The 18,358-nt window shown below is 43.2% G+C and overlaps 1 protein-coding gene across 1 annotated transcript; it reads left to right on the forward strand.

The window, feature by feature from the left end:
- Window positions 1-1,167: 1,167 nt before the first annotated feature.
- MRPL15 (mitochondrial ribosomal protein L15) lies at window positions 1,168-13,829 on the forward strand. Its single transcript, XM_528136.7, has 5 exons — window positions 1,168-1,380; window positions 2,493-2,647; window positions 3,254-3,419; window positions 8,626-8,749; window positions 13,310-13,829. The coding sequence occupies exons 1-5, from the start codon at window positions 1,273-1,275 to the stop codon at window positions 13,645-13,647; spliced, it is 891 nt and encodes a 296-aa protein (XP_528136.1). The 5' UTR covers window positions 1,168-1,272; the 3' UTR covers window positions 13,648-13,829.
- Window positions 13,830-18,358: the final 4,529 nt, after the last annotated feature.

The raw sequence follows: 18,358 nt of genomic DNA on the forward strand, positions 1-18,358 counted from the left end.
CTAGCCTAAGCAACAGAGCGAGACTCTGTCTCAAAATAATAATAATAATAATTCACTTTTGGAAACTGTTCCCTACTAGATTTCAAACAACTTGGGAATGAAATCCTATTTGAGTTCATCCATGTGTATTTCCAACAAGTTCAGTGTCTTACTTATAAATAGTACTTGAAGGAATGAATACAACTTTTTCTTTATGTGGTTATTTTACACTTGATTTAAAGGAACTTAAAAAAGACGCAGTTAAACCTAGAGACAGACGCCCTCCAAAAATTGTCTCACCTTCATTATTTGTGATTACTAGTTAGAGCTAGCAGAAAAAACTCCCCAGCAAGTGAAATGTCAAACCACTACTAAAAGAAAGAAAAAGGAACAGTCTTTTCTATATTTAAGTCACTTGAGAGAAAAAAGAAGAGCTGGTATTTTTCGAGTAATAATGTTCGTATTTTGTGATGCAGATACTCAATTTTACATTCTAAAAATACTACTTTTATATTAGGAAGCAGTGTACGTTTGAATCCTGGCTCTGCCGCTTGTTGCAAGAAGTTGGTCAAGCTATCGGACCTTGCTAAGCCTTCCCTGTTGTAACTGTAAAATGTAGTAACACCATTTACCTCTAGAATGGCTGTAAATCGAGTAAGGCTTATTTAATACAGCGTCTGGCATACACCAGGCATTCAGTATGGCGCCAGTCATTAACAATAGGTGGTTACTAACTGCGATTCACTCAAAACAATACAGATGCACACGGATGAGAGTTCACACTTTGAGTCTTATTCAAAGATTGGTTATTAGCCAGGCATTTTGATAGGTGCACTCAGTTTTATTTTCGTACCTCGCGGTATATAATTACGCAAGCTCAAAAGCTAATAATTGACAGCTCACTTTGCTTTACTCTGGGTTCTGCATTGACCTCAGAGAAGACACGGCCTAGACAAACAGGCAAGGCCCAACACTGACTCAAAAAAGATCCTTTATTTAACGCAGTGTTTTTAGTGCATGCTCTCGTTTGGCGAAAGAGAAGGTTTTACGTTCAGAATATTAAAAGGGACCCCGAGGACAAAGCAGGATCTCGGAAAATAAGATCACATCCCCAAACAACTAAAAGGACAACCGAGACATGGTTGCAGACTCCCACGCCTCTGCCCGAGTCCCGGGCTTGCGCGCGCTGCTGCAGCGCGACAGGGGCGGGGCCACGGCCACAAAGCAGCCCCCGAGACCACGTGGCCTCCGAGCACCTCAGGGCGCCCTTGAAAGTTCTTGGATCTGCGGGTTATGGCCGGTCCCTTGCAGGGCGGTGGGGCCCGGGCCCTGGACCTACTCCGGGGCCTGCCGCGTGTGAGCCTGGCCAACTTAAAGCCGAATCCCGGCTCCAAGAAACCGGTAAATGGGTGGTGGCGGTGCGGGGAAGCGCTGGGGACCCGGGCGATGAAAGCGGCCCTTCTCTCCCTGTCATTAGGAGAACTGCCCTTTCTGGGAGGGTGTTGGGATGAAAATAGGATTGCCTCATGCCTGTTCTCCCTTACTGCCCAGAGGGAAATCTTTCCACATGCACCCAGTTCTTTTTTTTTTTTTTTTTTTCCGAGACGGAGGCTTGCTCTGTCGCCCAGAAGCAATTCTCCTGCCTCAGCCTCCCGATTAGCTGGGATTACAGGCGCCCGCCACCACGCCCGGCTAATTTTTGTATTTTTAGTAGAGACGTGGTTTCACCGTGTTGGCCAGGCTGGTTTTGAACTCCTGAGCTCGCGATCCGCCTGCCTCGGCCTCCCAAAGTGCTGGGATTACAGGCGTGAGCCACCGCCCCCGGCCGCACCCAGTTCTTAATAAGATTATGTTTACAAGTGTAAAGATACCAGGCGGAGAAGCCGACTCGCTGAAACTACAAAGTCTTTGTGTCATTCAAAATTGGATTTAAAATGAAATGTTTTCCCCGTGTATCTATGTTCATTGGAAAGATCTGAATTGCAGCTGTCCCTTCTGCAGTTGACTAAATAGAGCTAGAAAAGCTGTTAGTTGACAATGTACTGTCATTTTAACAGTCAGTTCATTGCTTTCGTGAAATGACAGGAAATTAAGGAAAAGATTTTCTTCAACAGATCAGTTTTCAAATAAAATTACAGGTTTATGAATAACATTTGCATATTTACAATTAATTTCAAAATAAATTCTTGCCTATCATTTAAAATGTTGTGAATATTTAATTCTAGGATTTTTTTCGGTTTCAACCTATTATAAAAACCTTATCCCCATCCTAACCTTTACTTTTTGCTTTTGAAACACACTTGGACTTTGGTTACAAGAATTAGCTATGTCTTTAGAGGCAAAGATGCTAACAGAGTGTGTGGACCTTTGAGCAACTAGGACATGCTTGACACAATAGTGTTAGCTAGCACTGGTGGGCTGGATGAATGAACAGCATAACAAAAAGTGAAGAGCTGAAATGCAGTTTTTAGAAATGCATCTGAAATTCATAAAATTCTCTTTTTTCCTTGCAGGAGAGAAGACCAAGAGGTCGGAGAAGAGGTAGAAAATGTGGCAGAGGCCATAAAGGAGAAAGGCAAAGAGGAACCCGGCCCCGCTTGGGCTTTGAGGGAGGCCAGACTCCATTTTACATCCGAATCCCAAAATACGGGTTTAACGAAGGACATAGGTAAGGTTGCTTTGCTTTTTAAAGTACAGGTCCCCAATTTCCATTAAAAAGCACCTAAAAATAGTTTGGTAGAAATTTTGGTGGAAATTGTAAATTCACTTTGAAGCAAACTTTTGCTACTGTTCCCCTGAACCATTTTTTGGTAATGAAATCTTGCCTGGATTATTAAAAGGAAAAGAGGCCCAGACACTGCACTTAGACCTGCAAAATGGAGATTCTAATGCCAGCTCTAATGGTTATTAAAAGAGTGAGCAATAATAGACAGTATACATAAAAATCTGGCCCACTGTAGTCACCTAATAAATGATAACTACCATTATTACTTTGAGCTCCATAGTAAGTTAAATTTTCCACAGATTTATTTGTGTAAATAAGTGAAGTAAATGCTTAGAGAGGGAAATAATTTTTAGTGGAACAAAGGTGGTACAGGTTTCTTTTCATTACCCGAAACCAAGCAATATTACATGTTTGTGTTACACTCAAGAGGGTTTTGTTTAGTTAAATAATTAAAATTGGTGGAGGAAAACACAAGACAAAGCTTTGAGTTGATTTCGAGAAGTTACAGGAAGATGAGAGTTTTCCAACTCTTACATTCTTGTTTTACAGTTTCAGACGCCAGTATAAGCCTTTGAGTCTCAATAGACTGCAGTATCTTATTGATTTGGGTCGTGTTGATCCTAGTCAACCTATTGACTTAACCCAGCTTGTCAATGGGAGAGGTGTGACCATCCAGCCACTTAAAAGGGATTATGGTGTCCAGCTGGTTGAGGAGGTAAGTCTTGATTAGATCTTTTGGTGTTATATAGGAGGATTTTTTTTTTTTTAGACGGAGTCTTGCTCTGTTGCCTGAGCTGGAGTACAGTGGCGCAGTCTCGGCTCCTGCAACCTCCACCTCACAAGTTCAAGTGATTCTCCTGCCTCAGTCTCCTGAATAGCTGGGATTACAGGCACCCACCACCATGCCCAGCTAATTTTATTTATTTTTAGTAGAGACAGGGTTTCACTATGTTGGCCAGGCTGATCTTGAACTCCTGACCTTAAGTGATCTGCTCACCTCGGCCTCCCAAAGTGCTGGAATTACAGGTGTGAGCCACCATGCCTGGCCCGTAGGAGATAGTTTTGATTTCCAGATAATCAGTACTCTACCCCCTTTATTTTTAGCCCATTTGTGTTTGTAACTGTTATGTAGTGGTGATTGCTGTGGTTTTGGAAAGCTGTCATGCTATCATGGCAGGGCTCTGTCCCTTGGTCCTGGAATGCTGCTCTTCTGCATATCTGTAAAGCTTGCCTTCTTTTTTTTTTTTTTTTTTTTTGTTTTTGAGATGGAGTCTCGCTCTGTTGCCCAGGCTGGAGTGCAGTGGCACGATCTCGGCTCACTGCAACCTCTGCCTCCTGGGTTCAAGAAATACTCCTGCCTCAGCCTCCTGAGTAGCTGGGACTATAGTCGTGCGCCACCACACCCGGCTAATTTTTTATATTTTTAGTAGAGATGGGGTTTCGCCATATTGGCCAAGCTGGTCTTGAACTCCTGACCTCGTGATCCACCCACCTTGGCCTCCCAAAGTGCTGGGATTACAGGCGTGAGCCACCGCCCACGGCGCCCCCTTCTTTTGGTTCTCTGCTTGAATGTCAACATATCAGGAAGATCTTTTTTTTTTTTTTTTTTTTTTAAATAGAGATGGAGTCTCACTCTGTCTCCCAGGCTGGAGTACAATGGCGTGATCTCAGCTCACTGCCAACCTCTGCTGCCCAGGTTCAAGCTTTTCTCGTGCCTCAGCCTCCCGAGTAGGTGGGACTACAGGTGCGTGCCACCACGTCTGGCTAGTTTTTTTTATTTTTAGTAGAGGTGGGGTTTTGCTATGTTGGCCAGGCTGTTCTTGAACTCCTGACCTCAGGTGATCTGCCCGCCTCAGCTTCCCAAAGTGCTGGGATTACAGATGTGAGCCACCCCGCCTGGCCAGGAAGGTCTTTTTTGAGAGTCTTTTTAAAAGAGCACTTGCCCTGCTTCAGGAGTCACAGTGTTTCCTTTACTCTGCCCAAAGTATTTTTCTTTGAATATATATGAGCACTTGACATTTATTACCAAGTTATGCATTTGTTTTCATTGTCTTCCTCACTAGAATATAAGCTCCCTTGAGGGCAGGTGCTTTGATTCATTGCTTTACTTTCTTCTTTATTTTTTTTGAGACAGTATCTCACTCTGTGGCCCAGGCTGGAGTACAGTGGTGTCATCTCAGCTCACTGCAGCCTCTTGTCTCCTGAGTTCAAGTGATTCTTCTGCCTTAGCTTCCCAAGTAGCTGGGATTACAGGCACCTGCCACCAGGCCCAGCTAATTTTCTGCTTTTTTTTTGTTTTTGGAGATGGACTCTCACTCTGTCACCCAGGCTGGAGTGCAGTGGCACGATCTCGGCTCACTGCGATCTCCACCTCCCGGGTTCAAGCGATTCTCTTGTCTTAGCCTTCCAAGTAGCTGGGATTACAGGCATGTGCCACCATGCCAGGCTAATTTTGTATTTTTAGTAGAGACAGGGTTTCACCTGTTGGTTAGGCTGGTCTTGAACTCCTGACCTCAGGTGATCCACCTGCCTCGGCCTCCCAAAGTGCTGGGATTACAGACATGAGCCACCCGTTGGCCAAATTTTTTGTACATTGTTAATCAACTACTGTTTGCCAATAATACAGTTGTATAAGTAAGTTAGTGTCCACTAGAGGGAAGCATATATTTATGAAAAAACCTTTCAGATTCCTTTGAAAAAGTGAACTGTATGGATAAAAACTTTCCAAATAAAGTAATTTGAAAAGAGAAAACCAAATACAAGATTAAGCCTCAATATTCTACCCTGAGTGTATATAAAGAAATACACATGTAACTTAACATATGGAAATCCATGACCTTATCAGCCCTTAAACTGCACATCCCAACATCCTTAGGTGTTGTCTATTAGATTAATAAAAATAACCCTGAAAACTTTACCCCAGGGCACTGGTCAAGTAATTGCAATGACACATTATTTATAGCTCTGTTAACTGATTTACTTCTGTGATTTCAGATTTGCAGTAAATAGTGAATAATAAGACAGTTTTGATCCTTTAGCACAAAATTATCAATTTGGAAACATATGTTCTCAAGGAAAAGCAAAATGAAAGAAACCTGATATAAAGATAGTCCTAAAAATGCTATTTATACTACTGAAAATACTGGAACTGACACCAATGCCCCCAAATAGGGAGATGGTTAAGCAAACTATGGATTGCTTAAAAATCACAAATGATACAGCAAGACCCTGTTTTATTGAATCAAAGGTACTGTTGATTTTAAACATATACCAGTATTGGATATGAAAAAAGTGTGAAAATGCATCTTAGAATTGATGGAATATTTTTGAAATACATGAAAAATTAATAATAGAAGGAGCTAAACTGGGAGCCACTTTCTTTCAGCTTCATGAAAGCTTTCTATTGCCATAGAGTGGTAATGCTGCCATCTTTTTGCTTTTATCAGAATCTGCTTTGAAATTAAAGAAAAATATAGCACATCCTGACTGTGACCAAAAATTTAACTTTTCAGAGTTCAGAGCTACATTTTCCTTTTTTTTCTGTCTTTTTTATTTTTTTTGAGATGGAGTCTCGCTCTGTTGCCCAGGCTGCAGTGCAATGGCACAATCTCGACTCACTGCAACCTTCACCTCCACCTTGGGTTTAAGCCATTCTCCTGCCTCAGCCTCCCGAGTAGCTGGGATTACAGGCACATGCCACCATGCCCGGCTACTTTTTGTATTTTTTAGTAGAGATGGGGTTTTACCATGTTGGCCAGGCTGGTTTCAAACTCCAGACATCAAGTACTCCACCCTCCTTGGCCTCCCGAAGTGCTAGGATTGAGTCACCGCACCCGGCCTAGAACTACATTTTCTTTTCTTTTCTTTTCTTTTTTTTTTTTGAGATGGAGTCTCGCTCTGTCACCCAGGCTGGAGTGCAGTGGCGCGATCTCGGCTCACTGCAAGCTCCGCCCCCTGGGTTCACGCCATTCTCCTGCCTCAGCATCCTGAGTAGCTGGGACTACAGGCACCCGCCACCATGGCCGGCTAATTTATTTTTTTTTGTATTTTTAGTAGAGACAGGGTTTCACCGTGTTAGCCAGGGTGGTCTTGATCTTCTGACCTCGTGATCCACCCGCCTTGGCCTCCCAAAATGCTGGGATTACAGGCATAAGCCACTGCGCCCGGCCTAGAACTACATTTTCTAGTGTTGACTATTCTAGGAAAAATTGGAGGTTTTTTTTTTTTTCCAGCTTAGAGGCTATAATAAAGTCAATAGTGAATGCAAACTGAAATTTCTATTGTCTTTTTTTCCCTAGTGAGGCCAACTTCTCCAAAGCTCAGATTTTGTCAGATTTTCTGTTCTTCCACCTGCTCCAGCCTGCATATTCCCCTGTTTAACCTCCTGCTGGCCTCTTGCTTACTTAGGGATAAGGAAGATTAGTTTTTAATCTATGTTTGACAGCATAATGTTGTGGTTAAGAATACAGATGCTGTGACTAAACTCCCTGGATTAGAATACTTGCTTTGTGACCTTGGGCAACGCAACCTCTGTGCGTTGGTATTTCCATCTATGAAGTCGGTATTTCCATCTATGAAAGTCGGTATTTCCGATCTCTGAAAGTTGGTATTTCCATCTATGAAGTCGGGATAGCAATAATCCTATCATAAGGTTGTTATGAGGATTAAGCAGCCTACTATTAATGAAGTCAGGAATGAATGCTTAGTAGGCGTACATAAAATGGAAATGTAGTCAGTCTTACTTACACGGATTGAAAATTAGTAAAACAAGGTAGCCTAAATAAAATGTTAAAAAAAAAGTGATAGGACCTCAAAGCAGAGATATTTAAAATAGGAATTATAGTCGTCCCTTAGGATTGGTTCCATGACCGCCTCCTCTCACTACAATCCAGATGATCAAGTCTCTAAGATGGCCTAGTATTTGCATATAACCTGCCACATCCTCCCATATACTTTAAATCATCTCTAGATTACTTATAATACCTAATATTAGGTTGGTGCACAAGTAATTGTGGCTTTTGCCATTGAAAGTAATGTAAATACTATATAAATAGTTGTTATACTGTATTTAAAAAAGAATTGCTTTCTTATTGTTGTATTGATTTTTTTTTTTTTTTTTTTTTTTTTTTGAGACGGAGTCTTGCTCTGTCTCCCAGACTGGAGTGCAGTGGTGTGATCTCAGCTCACTGCAGCCTCTGCCTCCCGAGTTCAAGTGATTCTCCTGCCTCAGCCTCGAAATAGCTGGGATTACTGGTGCCTGCCATCATGCCCGGCTAATTTTTGTATTTTAAGAGACGGGGTTTCACCATGTTGGCCAGGCTGGTCTCAAACTCCTGACCTCAGGTGATCTTCCTGCCTTGGCCTCCCAAAGTGCTGGGATTACAGGCATGAGCCACCATGCCTGGCCTTATTTTATTTTTATTTTTATTTGAGACGGAGTTTCACTCTTGTAGCCCAGGCTGGAGTGCAATGGCGTGATCTCGGCTCACTGCAACCTTCCCCTCCCGGGTTCAAGCGATTCTCCCGCCTCAGCCTCCTGAGTAGCTGGGACTACAGGCACGCGGCACCACACCCAGCTAATTTTTTGTATTTTTAGTAGAGATGGGGTTTCTCCATGTTGGGCAGGCTGGTCTTGAACTTCTGACCTCAGGTGATCCACCTACCTTGGCCTCCCAAAGGGCTGGGATTACAGGCGTGAACCACTGTGCCCAGCCTTATTTTTTATTATTACTTTTTTTCCGAAAATTATCCATTCAAGTTGGTTGACTCACAGATGTGGAACCCACAGATATGGAGGACTAACTGTATTGTTACGTTATAGGCACTTTGGAGGGAAAAACACTGTCTAAAAAGGAAGCTTGACATAATTAATTTACTTTTAGCCAAGCTGTTTACCAACAGACTGTTTTGACATATTTCAGGGTGCTGACACCTTTACGGCAAAAGTTAATATTGAAGTACAGTTGGCTTCAGAACTAGCTATTGCTGCCATTGAAAAAAATGGTGGTGTTGTTACTACAGCCTTCTATGATCCAAGAAGTCTGGGTAAGTTTGTTCCACGGTCATTTTCTTCTTTCTCTCTTTGTCTCATGTTGGCTACTACTTTTAAATTACTTAGTGAATGGCAAATGTTGGTAGTAGTTTGGATGTAGTATTGATCTACATCTACCATATGGATTATTATGATTTAAAGAATACAGCCTGTTGCTGACACATACCCCAAGGGCAAAAAAGGCTCTCAGCCCCTCCCTTGAACTGTAGACCTGCATCTGCCTGCCTGGCCAATTCTCTTGAATGTCTAGCAGGGACCTCAAATATAGCATGTCTGAAATGTCTCTTTTCTCTCTTTTTTTTTAAGACAGAGTCTTGCTCTGTTGCCCAGGCTGGAGTGCAGTGGCGCAATCTCTGCTCACTGCAACTTCTGCCTCCCAGGTTCAAGCGATTCTCCTGTCTCAGTCACCGGAGTAGCTGGGGTTACAGGTGCCTGCCACCATACCCAGCCAATTTTTGTATTTTGGCTAGAGGCGGGTTTCAGCATGTTGTCAAGGCGGTCTTGAACTCTTGACCTCAAATGATCCACCCTTCTCAGCTTCCCAAAGTGCTGGGATTACAGGTGTGAGCCACCACGCCCAGCCCCTCTTTTCTCTTTTACCTCAGCCTGGCTCTTCTTGTAGTCTTCCCTATGTAAGTAAATGACAAGTCCATCCAAAATTTGGAGTCCTAAACTTTTTCTTTTATGCCCTCATAAATCTTTTGAGTTGTTTCTTCAAACTGTGTCCACATTTGACCACTTCTCCAGCTACTGCCAGTCTGTCCTAGCCACTGTCCTCTTGCCTGGATGACTGTGGGCCTTCAGGTTGCCTCTCTGTTTTGCTTCCATCTGCAGTGGAGTGACGTGGCACAAGGTTCCTTTTAAAGCATGGACTGTCACTCCTTTGCACAAAACCTACAGTGGTGTTCGTGCTGCTCCTGCAAGGCTGGCTGTGATCTGCACCAGCTCTTGTCCCTCCTGGTGTTCCCCTGCTCCCTCCATTCCCTTACTGGCCACCTGGTTTGGCCTTCCTCCATACACCGAGCCCTGTGTACTGTGTACTTCAGTCTCGGCCTCTGCTGTTCCTCCTGCCTGGAGCTTCCTCCACTTGGAATATTCATGGCTTTGGGCCCCACTGTTCCAGGTCTCTGCTTATTAGGAGATCTTTCTCACCTGTACTAAATAAAAGAGCATATGTACACACATGCACATGCATGGTGTGCACACGCACACACGCACAGTCACATCCTGTCCCCTTGCCCTGCATTGTGTTTGCCCTTGGCAGCTATCACCAGCTGACAAAGTATAAGTTCATTTCTCTTTCTCTGTTCATTCTTTCTTTCCCATCTCTCAGGATGATGGAGACCTTTTGCTTCCTGCTGTATCTCCAGCACATAGAGCGATGCCTGGTATCTAGAAGAGGCTCACTTAAATTTTGTTGAATAAATTAATTGGATTTTTCAAGTTGCAGAGATGACAACCAAATGTAACTTGTTGACTAAATGCTTTACAAAGGATTCTTTGATGCTTTTACATTCAAATGGGAGTTAAACATTTCCTGGCCAAATTGCATGATTAGAAGAAAATTCTTTGAAAATTAGTATATAAAAGGGAAAAAGGGAAGGATTTGTGTCGTCTGTATGTAGAGTTTGAAACAAATAACTACCATTTCCTTTTTCCCATAATTGAAAGCTTTTAAAAAATATTCATCAAAGGCCGGGCGCAGTGGCTCATTCCTGTAATCCCAGCACTTTGGGAAGCCGAGATGGATGGATCACATGAGGTCAGGAGTTCTAGACCAGCGTGGCCAACATGGTGAAACCTCATCTGTACTAAACATACAAAAATTAGCGGGGTGTGGTGGCAGGCGCATGTAATCCCAACTACTCGGGAGACTAAGGCAGGAGAATCCCTTGAACCTGGGAGCAGAGGTTGTAGTGAGCTGAGATCGCTGAGATCGCGCCACTGCACTCCAGGCTGGGTGACAGAGTGAGACTGTCTCAAAAAAAACCAAAAAAAATTTGCCAACATGATGATTCCGTTTTCCCTCTAGTTTATTATAGATGAGCATCTTTTCTTATTTTGGTCCATCACTCAGTTTTTAGGGTAAGCTGCCTCAAATATGAAAAACAGCATTTTTAAAAGAGTCACAGACATTTTGGAAGGACTTTGGCGTTAGTGTGTTTTTCAGTGATTGTTACCACAGAATGTGGTGGTGGAGTTTGTTCTCTAGCCAGATGCCCTCTGCCACACTGAGCTGGCATCTTCAGAGGCACCCTCAGCCTTGATGCTCTTGTGCGTGGCTCTCTGCAGCAGCTCTGCAGGTTGTCCCAGGAGCTTTTTGTTTAAAAAAGTAATAAAACAAATCCAATCACAGGCTTATCACTTATTAGTAATTTTGCCTCTGAATAATTTACTTTGTTATACTTTAGTTTTCCAAGTTATAGAAAATTTTTTGCACCATGGTCTCACTCTGTCACCCAGGCTGGAATGTAGTGGTGTGATCAAGGCTGACTGCAACCTCCAACTCCTGGGCTCAAGTGATCCTCCCACCTCAGCCTCATGAGTAGCTGGGACTACAGGTGTGTGCCACCATGCCTGGCTAATTTGATTTTTATAAAGATAGGGGTCTTACTGTGTTGCCCATGCTGGTCTCAAACTCCTGGTTTCAAGTGATCCTTGGTGTGAGCCACCATGCCGGGCCAGAAATTTTTTTTTTTTTTCTTTTCATTTGAGATGGTCTTGCTCTCTCAGGCTAGAGTGCAGTTCCACTCACTGCAATCTGAAACTCCTGAGCTCAAGAAATCCTCCCACCTAGGCCCCCTGAGTAACTGGGACTACAGGTGCATGTCACCATGCTAACTTTTTTCTGTTTTGTAGAGATGAGGACTCACTATGTTGCTTAGGCTGGTCTTGAACTCCTGTGCTCAAGCAATTCTCCTACCTCCCAAGGTGCTGGCATTAAAAGCATGAGCCATTGTGCTTGGTCTACAAATTTCTTTCTTAAATATATTTTGAAGATACTTTCTTGATGATTCAAGGACATCCACTATTTACTTACCCTCTGTTGTAGGTGAAGTAGGTAGGATGGTTTATCCAGAGCATGACCTGGCTTTAGGTGGCTCTGCTTTCTAATTCTTGGTCTTGACCCTTAGCAGATAGCTTCCAGTTCTCATTTCTGTGAGTGGCCTGCCTGGAGTACCTCCTAATCACCATTTCTCATTTGCCCTGTGTGGAGATACTGCTAGGTAATGCAATATATTAGAGCTGTATAAAACAGCTGTCAGATTCTTGCATTCAGCAAACAGCCAGAGGCTAGTGTTTGCTAGATACTGTTCCAGCTGATGGAGACACGATAGTGCAAGAGTCAAAAGTCCTTTCCTGGCTGGGCGCAGTGGCCTCACGCCTGTAATCCCAGCACTTTGGGAGGCCAAGTGAAGTGGATCACCTGAGTTCAGGAGTTCAAGACCAGCCTGGCCAACATGGCAAAACCCCATCTCTACTAAAAATACAAAAATTACCTGAGCATGGTGGTGCATGCCTGTAATCCCAGCTACTTGGGAGGTTGAAGCAGGAGAATCACTTGAGTCTGGGAGGCAGAGGTTGCAGTGAGCCGAGATCATGCCACTGTACTCTAGCCTGGGCGACAGAGCGAGACTTTGTCTCAAAAAAAAAAAAAAGTCCCTTCCTTCACAGAGCTTATGCCCTGGTGGGTGATAGTTAACATCTGTCTCATTGTATACCAAATACTATACATGTGTGAATGGATTCTGTGGATTACATCAGGTAAACTTTGTAACTGCTCTGTGACATATGTACTATTATTTTGAGGTTCTCAGTAATTTCCTTAGTACTGTTTTGATTTCTGTAACCAGCTTTGGTTAAGGTTGCATTGCTAACACGATGAGTAGAGTGTCAGTTGTATTCATACAGTTATCTATTTGTGTAATTGCTTTCTAAGCTATCTAAAGGCCCTGTGGCATCTGTGATATCTTGTGCGTAGGCCTTTTTTTCACTATCTCACTTTCAGAACACGTGTCTCGGGTCCTTTAAAATGTTTGAAAACAACTGGGGTTATGCAGCATTCCTTGGTTTGTTTCACATAAGATTTCTTTGCCTGCTCTTTAGTTAAGATAACTCATTTTAGTAAAATTGGTTTTCCAGATACAGGTATGGTTGCTCATGCCTGTAATCCCAGCACTTTGGGAGGCCCAGGTGGGTGGATCACCTGAGGTCGAGAGTTCCAGACCAGCCTGACCAACATGGTCAAACCCCGTCTCTACTAAAAATACAAAATGATCCGGGTGTGGCGGCATGTGCCTGTAATCCCAGCTACTTGGGAGGCTGAGGCAGGAGAATTGCTTGAACCCATGAGGCAGAGGTTGCAGTGAGCCGAGATGGTGCCATTGTACTCCAGTCTGGGCAACAAGAGTGAAACTGCGTCTCAAAAAAAAAATAATAAAAATTAATAATCAAGAGAAACTCTGTAACATCTCTATGTTAGAGTTACATCTCTAGGTATGTCTACGAGCTAATATTTGCATCTCACTTTTTAAATTTAAATTTTCTTTTAGACATTGTATGCAAACCTGTTCCATTCTTTCTTCGTGGACAACCCATTCCAAAAAGAATGCTTCCACCAGAAGAACTGGTACCATATTACACTGATGCAAAGAACCGTGGGTACCTGGCGGATCCTGCCAAATTTCCTGAAGCACGACTTGAACTCGCCAGGAAGTATGGTTATATCTTACCTGATATCACTAAAGATGAACTCTTCAAAATGCTGTGTACTAGGAAGGATCCAAGGCAGATTTTCTTTGGTCTTGCTCCAGGATGGGTGGTGAATATGGCCGATAAGAAAATCCTAAAACCTACAGATGAAAATCTCCTTAAGTATTATACCTCATGAATTCCCGCCCAAGGAAGCAGAGTTGTTAAAGAGTACTGGAATAGGGGCTGAAGGATCTATATTCCCTCATTGCATTTTCCTTATGTATAATTTTCCAGATGGTGATGTTACTTTTCAGTGTACTCATATGTCTCATTTTCATCTAAAATTAAATGGCAGGAAACAAGGACTGCATAGAGAAACTGAGTCTGTGTGGGTTCTGTCTCAAAGATACAAACTCCCTGATAGTCTGTGGAAGGAAAATGACAACTATTTTAGAATATTTCTAGTTTGTTTTTTCAATGATCTTTTCATCCAGGCCTTGTTACTGTTACAGATCAGAATGAATGCACAAGTGGAATGGGATTGACCTGTAGGCCTGCTCTGCCGAGATGAGAGCAGATGGAATGAGTTGGTGACCCCTCTTAATCTGTAGCCTCAGGGAAACACGGCTACCCAATGTCAAGATGGTAAACCCTCAACTCGAAGAGTAAGATCAGGACGTATGCTTAAGGTGTAAGGCTGAGGAGTAGCTGGTAGGCAGTATGTTTGCCAGTGACATTGAAGGTGAGAGAAACAAAAATTACAAATGAATTTATTTTCTCAATTCTGTGGTAAAAGTGTTACAGGCAGGCCTTTGTTCTTAGAGCTCCCAAGATGGTGGTGGCCACTCCCAAGATGGCAGCAAGCCTTTTGTTCTCTGACCTGGGGTTCTTGGCCTCACGGATTCCAAAGAATGGAACCTTGGGCCATGTGGTCAGTGTTATAGCTCTAGTAGAAGTCATGGGTCACGGAAGAGAACTGTGGAACCCAGTGACTAGTGTTCAGCTCAATTAGGATGAACCCTGGGCCCTTAGCCATGCAGGAACAATGGTGAGCCTCTAGCCCGATTGGGAGCGGCAATGGACACCTCTCTGGATCAGAAGCACAGCGGACACCCTGCTGGATCCAGTGGGTGGAAGTCAATGGTGGGTCTGGGACAGCAGTGAACAGCAGTGGTGGACAGTGAGCGAAAGCTCAGCTTGAGCTGTAACAAACACAGACCAGAAGAGTGTGCAGTTGCAAGATTTAATAGAATGAAAACAGCTCCCATACAATGGGAGGGGACCCAAAGGGGGTTGCCCACTTCCTGCTCAAATGCCTGGGTTTATATCCCGATCATTGTCCCTACCCCTGTACTCTCAGGTGATATATGATTTGACTATTTCTCTACTTCCTGCTTTTAGCCTAGTTTGTATTTTAGTGAGCCCTCTTTGCTACCTGATTGGTCGGGTGTGAGCTGAGTTACAAGCCTCGTGTTTAAGGGTAGGTGTGGTCACCTTCCCCAGCTAGGCTTAGGAATTCCTAGTCAGCCTAGGAAATCCAGCGAGTCCTGTCTCTCAAAAGTAGACAATCATGATTAAGCCATTAACATATTTTTCTTGAAGAAGGTAAGTGTTCTAGTATTAATTGATATACTTTTACTTATCTCAGACATTGGAGACCTTTATCTTTCAGTCATTACAACTGATTTTGAAAAAATGGTTCAAATATTATATGAGCAATACAAACAATTGATAATGTGAGAATTAAGCTTAGTTAATGTAAAAGATTCAGCAGTTAGTAAGTTTTTTTTTTTTTTTTTTTTTAGGCAGTCTCCCTCTGTTGCCCAGGGTGGAGTGCAGTGGTGCAATCTTAGCTCACTGCAACCTCTGCATCCTGGGCTCAAGGGAGCAGTTAGTATGATTATTTAGCTTCTGAAAGATACTTTATATCCAAATCATATGAAGGCTTAATTTACATTGAGCAATTAAAGATTGATCTTGAATAATTCATAATTCTTCCACAGTAGAAATAAAATGATTCCTGGCTAGTTATTTTCTTAAAAATAAAAAAATTTGAAAACCTCAACAATGCAATATTTGTTTTGTTTGCTTATTGATCTCATATATTGCTCTTCTGAGATTCTATTTACAAAATAATTTATGTACCAAGATTATCTTTCAATTTTTTTTTTTTTTTTTTTGAGACGGAGTTTCTCTGTTGTCCAGGCTGGAGAGTAATGCCATGATTTCAGCTCACTGCAACCTCTGCCTCCTGGGTTCAAGTGATTCTCCTCCCTCAGCCTCCTGAGTAGCTGGGATTATGGGCATTTGCCACCACGCCTGGCCAATTTTTGTATTTTTAGTAGAGACGGTGTTTTGCCAGGCTGGTCTTGAACTCCTGACCTCAGCCTCGGCCTCTCAAAGTGCTGGGATTGCAGACGTGAGCCACAGTGCCCGGCGTCTTTCAATTTTTATCCAGGATTATATAATTGACTTGTTATTAAACGATTCCTTAGAACCTAGGACTTGTAAAGAATCATGACTGGGACCATCTTTTTTTTTGGCGGGGGGGGACAGAGTTTTGTTCCTTTTGCCCAGGCTAGAGTGCACTGGTGTGATCTCAGCTACTGCAACCTCCACCTCCCGGGTTCAAATGATTCTGCTGCCTCAGCCCGAGTAGCTGGGATTACAGGTGCCCGCCACCACACCTGGCTAATGTTTTGTATTTTTAGTAGAGATGGGGTTTCACTATGTTGGCCAGGCTGGTCTTGAACTCTTGACCTCAGGTGATCCGCCTCGGCCTCCCAAAGTGCTAGGATTGCAGGCGTGAGCCACTGCGCCCAGCCGACCATCTATAATAACACGAAATCCTGTGAATTTCAAAGGACAGGCAAAAATTTTAAAACATGCTTTTATTTTTCAGAGACCCAAGTGACGGAGCTGGTGTAACATGTTAGCATTCATTTTGGATCCATTGATAGGATCCCCAAATCATAGTGCTTGAATGAGATAGTTTATTTTTCTCTTGTGCACGAAGAGCTGCGATCAGTTGAGGGCTGGTTGCTGGATCTGCTTCACAAAGTCTCAGCCCGAGGCACCCTCATTCCTAGAGTGAGATACTCATTTTCATGATCCAAGCAGGCAAAGAGCAAGCCTGCTTTTCCTAAGGAAGTTTCCACACAAAATTCTTGTTTATATACCATTGGCCAGAACTTGGATGCAGTCCCATTATTTCAAAGGAGGTTGAAGCCTTTACTTTGGCCGCTTCTGAGCTGAACTGAAAAATTCTATTATAATGGGTGCATAAGAGAGTAGATGTATTAGACAGCCGGCAAGGTAATTGTCACCTGTGTTGGTATTGAAACCTCAACTCTGAAGTTAATTGACTTAACATCAGACAAACACAGGAAAAGTGCAGAATTATTTAATTCTATACCATCTAGAATGCTAGGTTCAGTTAAGTTATATAACAGCCAATAAGTTGATTATTAATCTTGATTTACAAAGTATTTTTGAAGAGTGATGATGTCAGAGGCATTTGACCCACAGGACTCCATCTTGAACAGGGGCTGGGTAAAAGACCTACTAGGCTGCATTCTCAGGTGGTTAGGCATTCTTAGTCACAGGATGAGATAGGAGGTTGGCACGAGGTTCAGGTCACAAAGACCTTGCTGATAAAACACGTTGTGGTAAAGACGCTGGCGAAATCCCACCAAAACCAAGATGATGAAAGTGACCTCTGGTCGTCTCCACTGCTCATTATACACTAATTATAATGCATTAGCATGCTAAAAGATACTTCCACCACAACATGACAGTTTACAAATGCCATGGAAACGTCAGGAAGTTACCCTATATGGTCTAAAAAGGGGAGGAGCCCTCAGTTCTGGGAATTGGTCACCCCTTTCCCAGAAAACTCATGAATAACCCACCCCTTGTTTAGCATATAATCAACAACCATAAAAATAGCTAGCTAGCAGCCCATGCTGCTGCTCTGCTTATGGAGTAGCCATTCTCTTATTCCTTTATTATTATTACTATTATTTTTGTTTTTTGAGATGGAGTCTTGCTCTGTTGCCCAGGCTGGAGAGCAGTGGCGCGAACTCAGCTCACTGCACTCTCCGCCTCCCAGGTTCAAGCAATTCTCCTGCCTCAGCCTCCTGAGTAGCTGGTAGCTGGGACTACAGGCACCTGCCACCACGCCTGGCTAATTTTTTGTATTTTTAGTGGAGACAGGGTTTCACGGTGCTAGCCAGGATGTTTTCTTGATCTCCCGACCTTGTGATCCGCTTGCCTCGGCCTCCCAAAGTGCTGGGATTACAGGCGTGAGCCACCGTGCCCAGCCTCCTTTACTTTCTTAATAAACTTGCTTTCACTTTATGGATTGACTCACCCCAAATTCTTTCTTGCCCAAGATTCAAGAACCTCTTGGGGTCTGGATCGGGACCCCTTTCCCGTAACAATGACAAAGCACAGGAAACCATCTGAGAAGAAGCATTCACTTTGTTCTACGCCTGCTTTTAATAAACATTTTTAATAATAAAGCCATCTTCCTATGTTAAATATCTTACAAAGTGTCTTTTTTTTTTTTTTTTTTTTTTTTTTTTTTTTTTTGAGACGGAGTCTCGCTCTGTCGCCCAGGCTGGAGTGCAGTGGCGCAATCTCAGCTCACTGCAAGCTCCACCTCCCCAGGTTCATGCCATTCTGCCTCAGCCTCCCGAGTAGCTGGGACTATAGGCGCCCGCCACCACGCCCGGCTAATTTTTGTTTGTTTGTTTGTTTTGTTTTTGTATTTTTAGTAGAGACGGGGTATCACCATGTTAGCCAGGATAGTCTCGATTTCCTGACCTCGTAATCCGCCCACCTCAGCCTCCCAAAGTGCTGGGATTACAGGCGTGAGCCACCATGCCCAGCCTTAAATATTTCAA

Source organism: Pan troglodytes, chromosome 7 (genome assembly GCF_028858775.2).
Source record: "Pan troglodytes isolate AG18354 chromosome 7, NHGRI_mPanTro3-v2.0_pri, whole genome shotgun sequence".
Taxonomy (NCBI): Eukaryota; Metazoa; Chordata; class Mammalia; order Primates; family Hominidae; genus Pan; species Pan troglodytes.

Bases quoted from the DNA above. Each gene is read 5' to 3' on its own strand.
- MRPL15 (XM_528136.7), top strand. From the start codon at position 1,273: ATGGCCGGTCCCTTGCAGGGCGGTGGGGCCCGGGCCCTGGACCTACTC. The intron at 2,648-3,253 runs GTAAGGTTGCTT...CTTGTTTTACAG, and splicing joins GGGTTTAACGAAGGACATAG to TTTCAGACGCCAGTATAAGC. The intron at 3,420-8,625 runs GTAAGTCTTGAT...GACATATTTCAG, and splicing joins GTGTCCAGCTGGTTGAGGAG to GGTGCTGACACCTTTACGGC.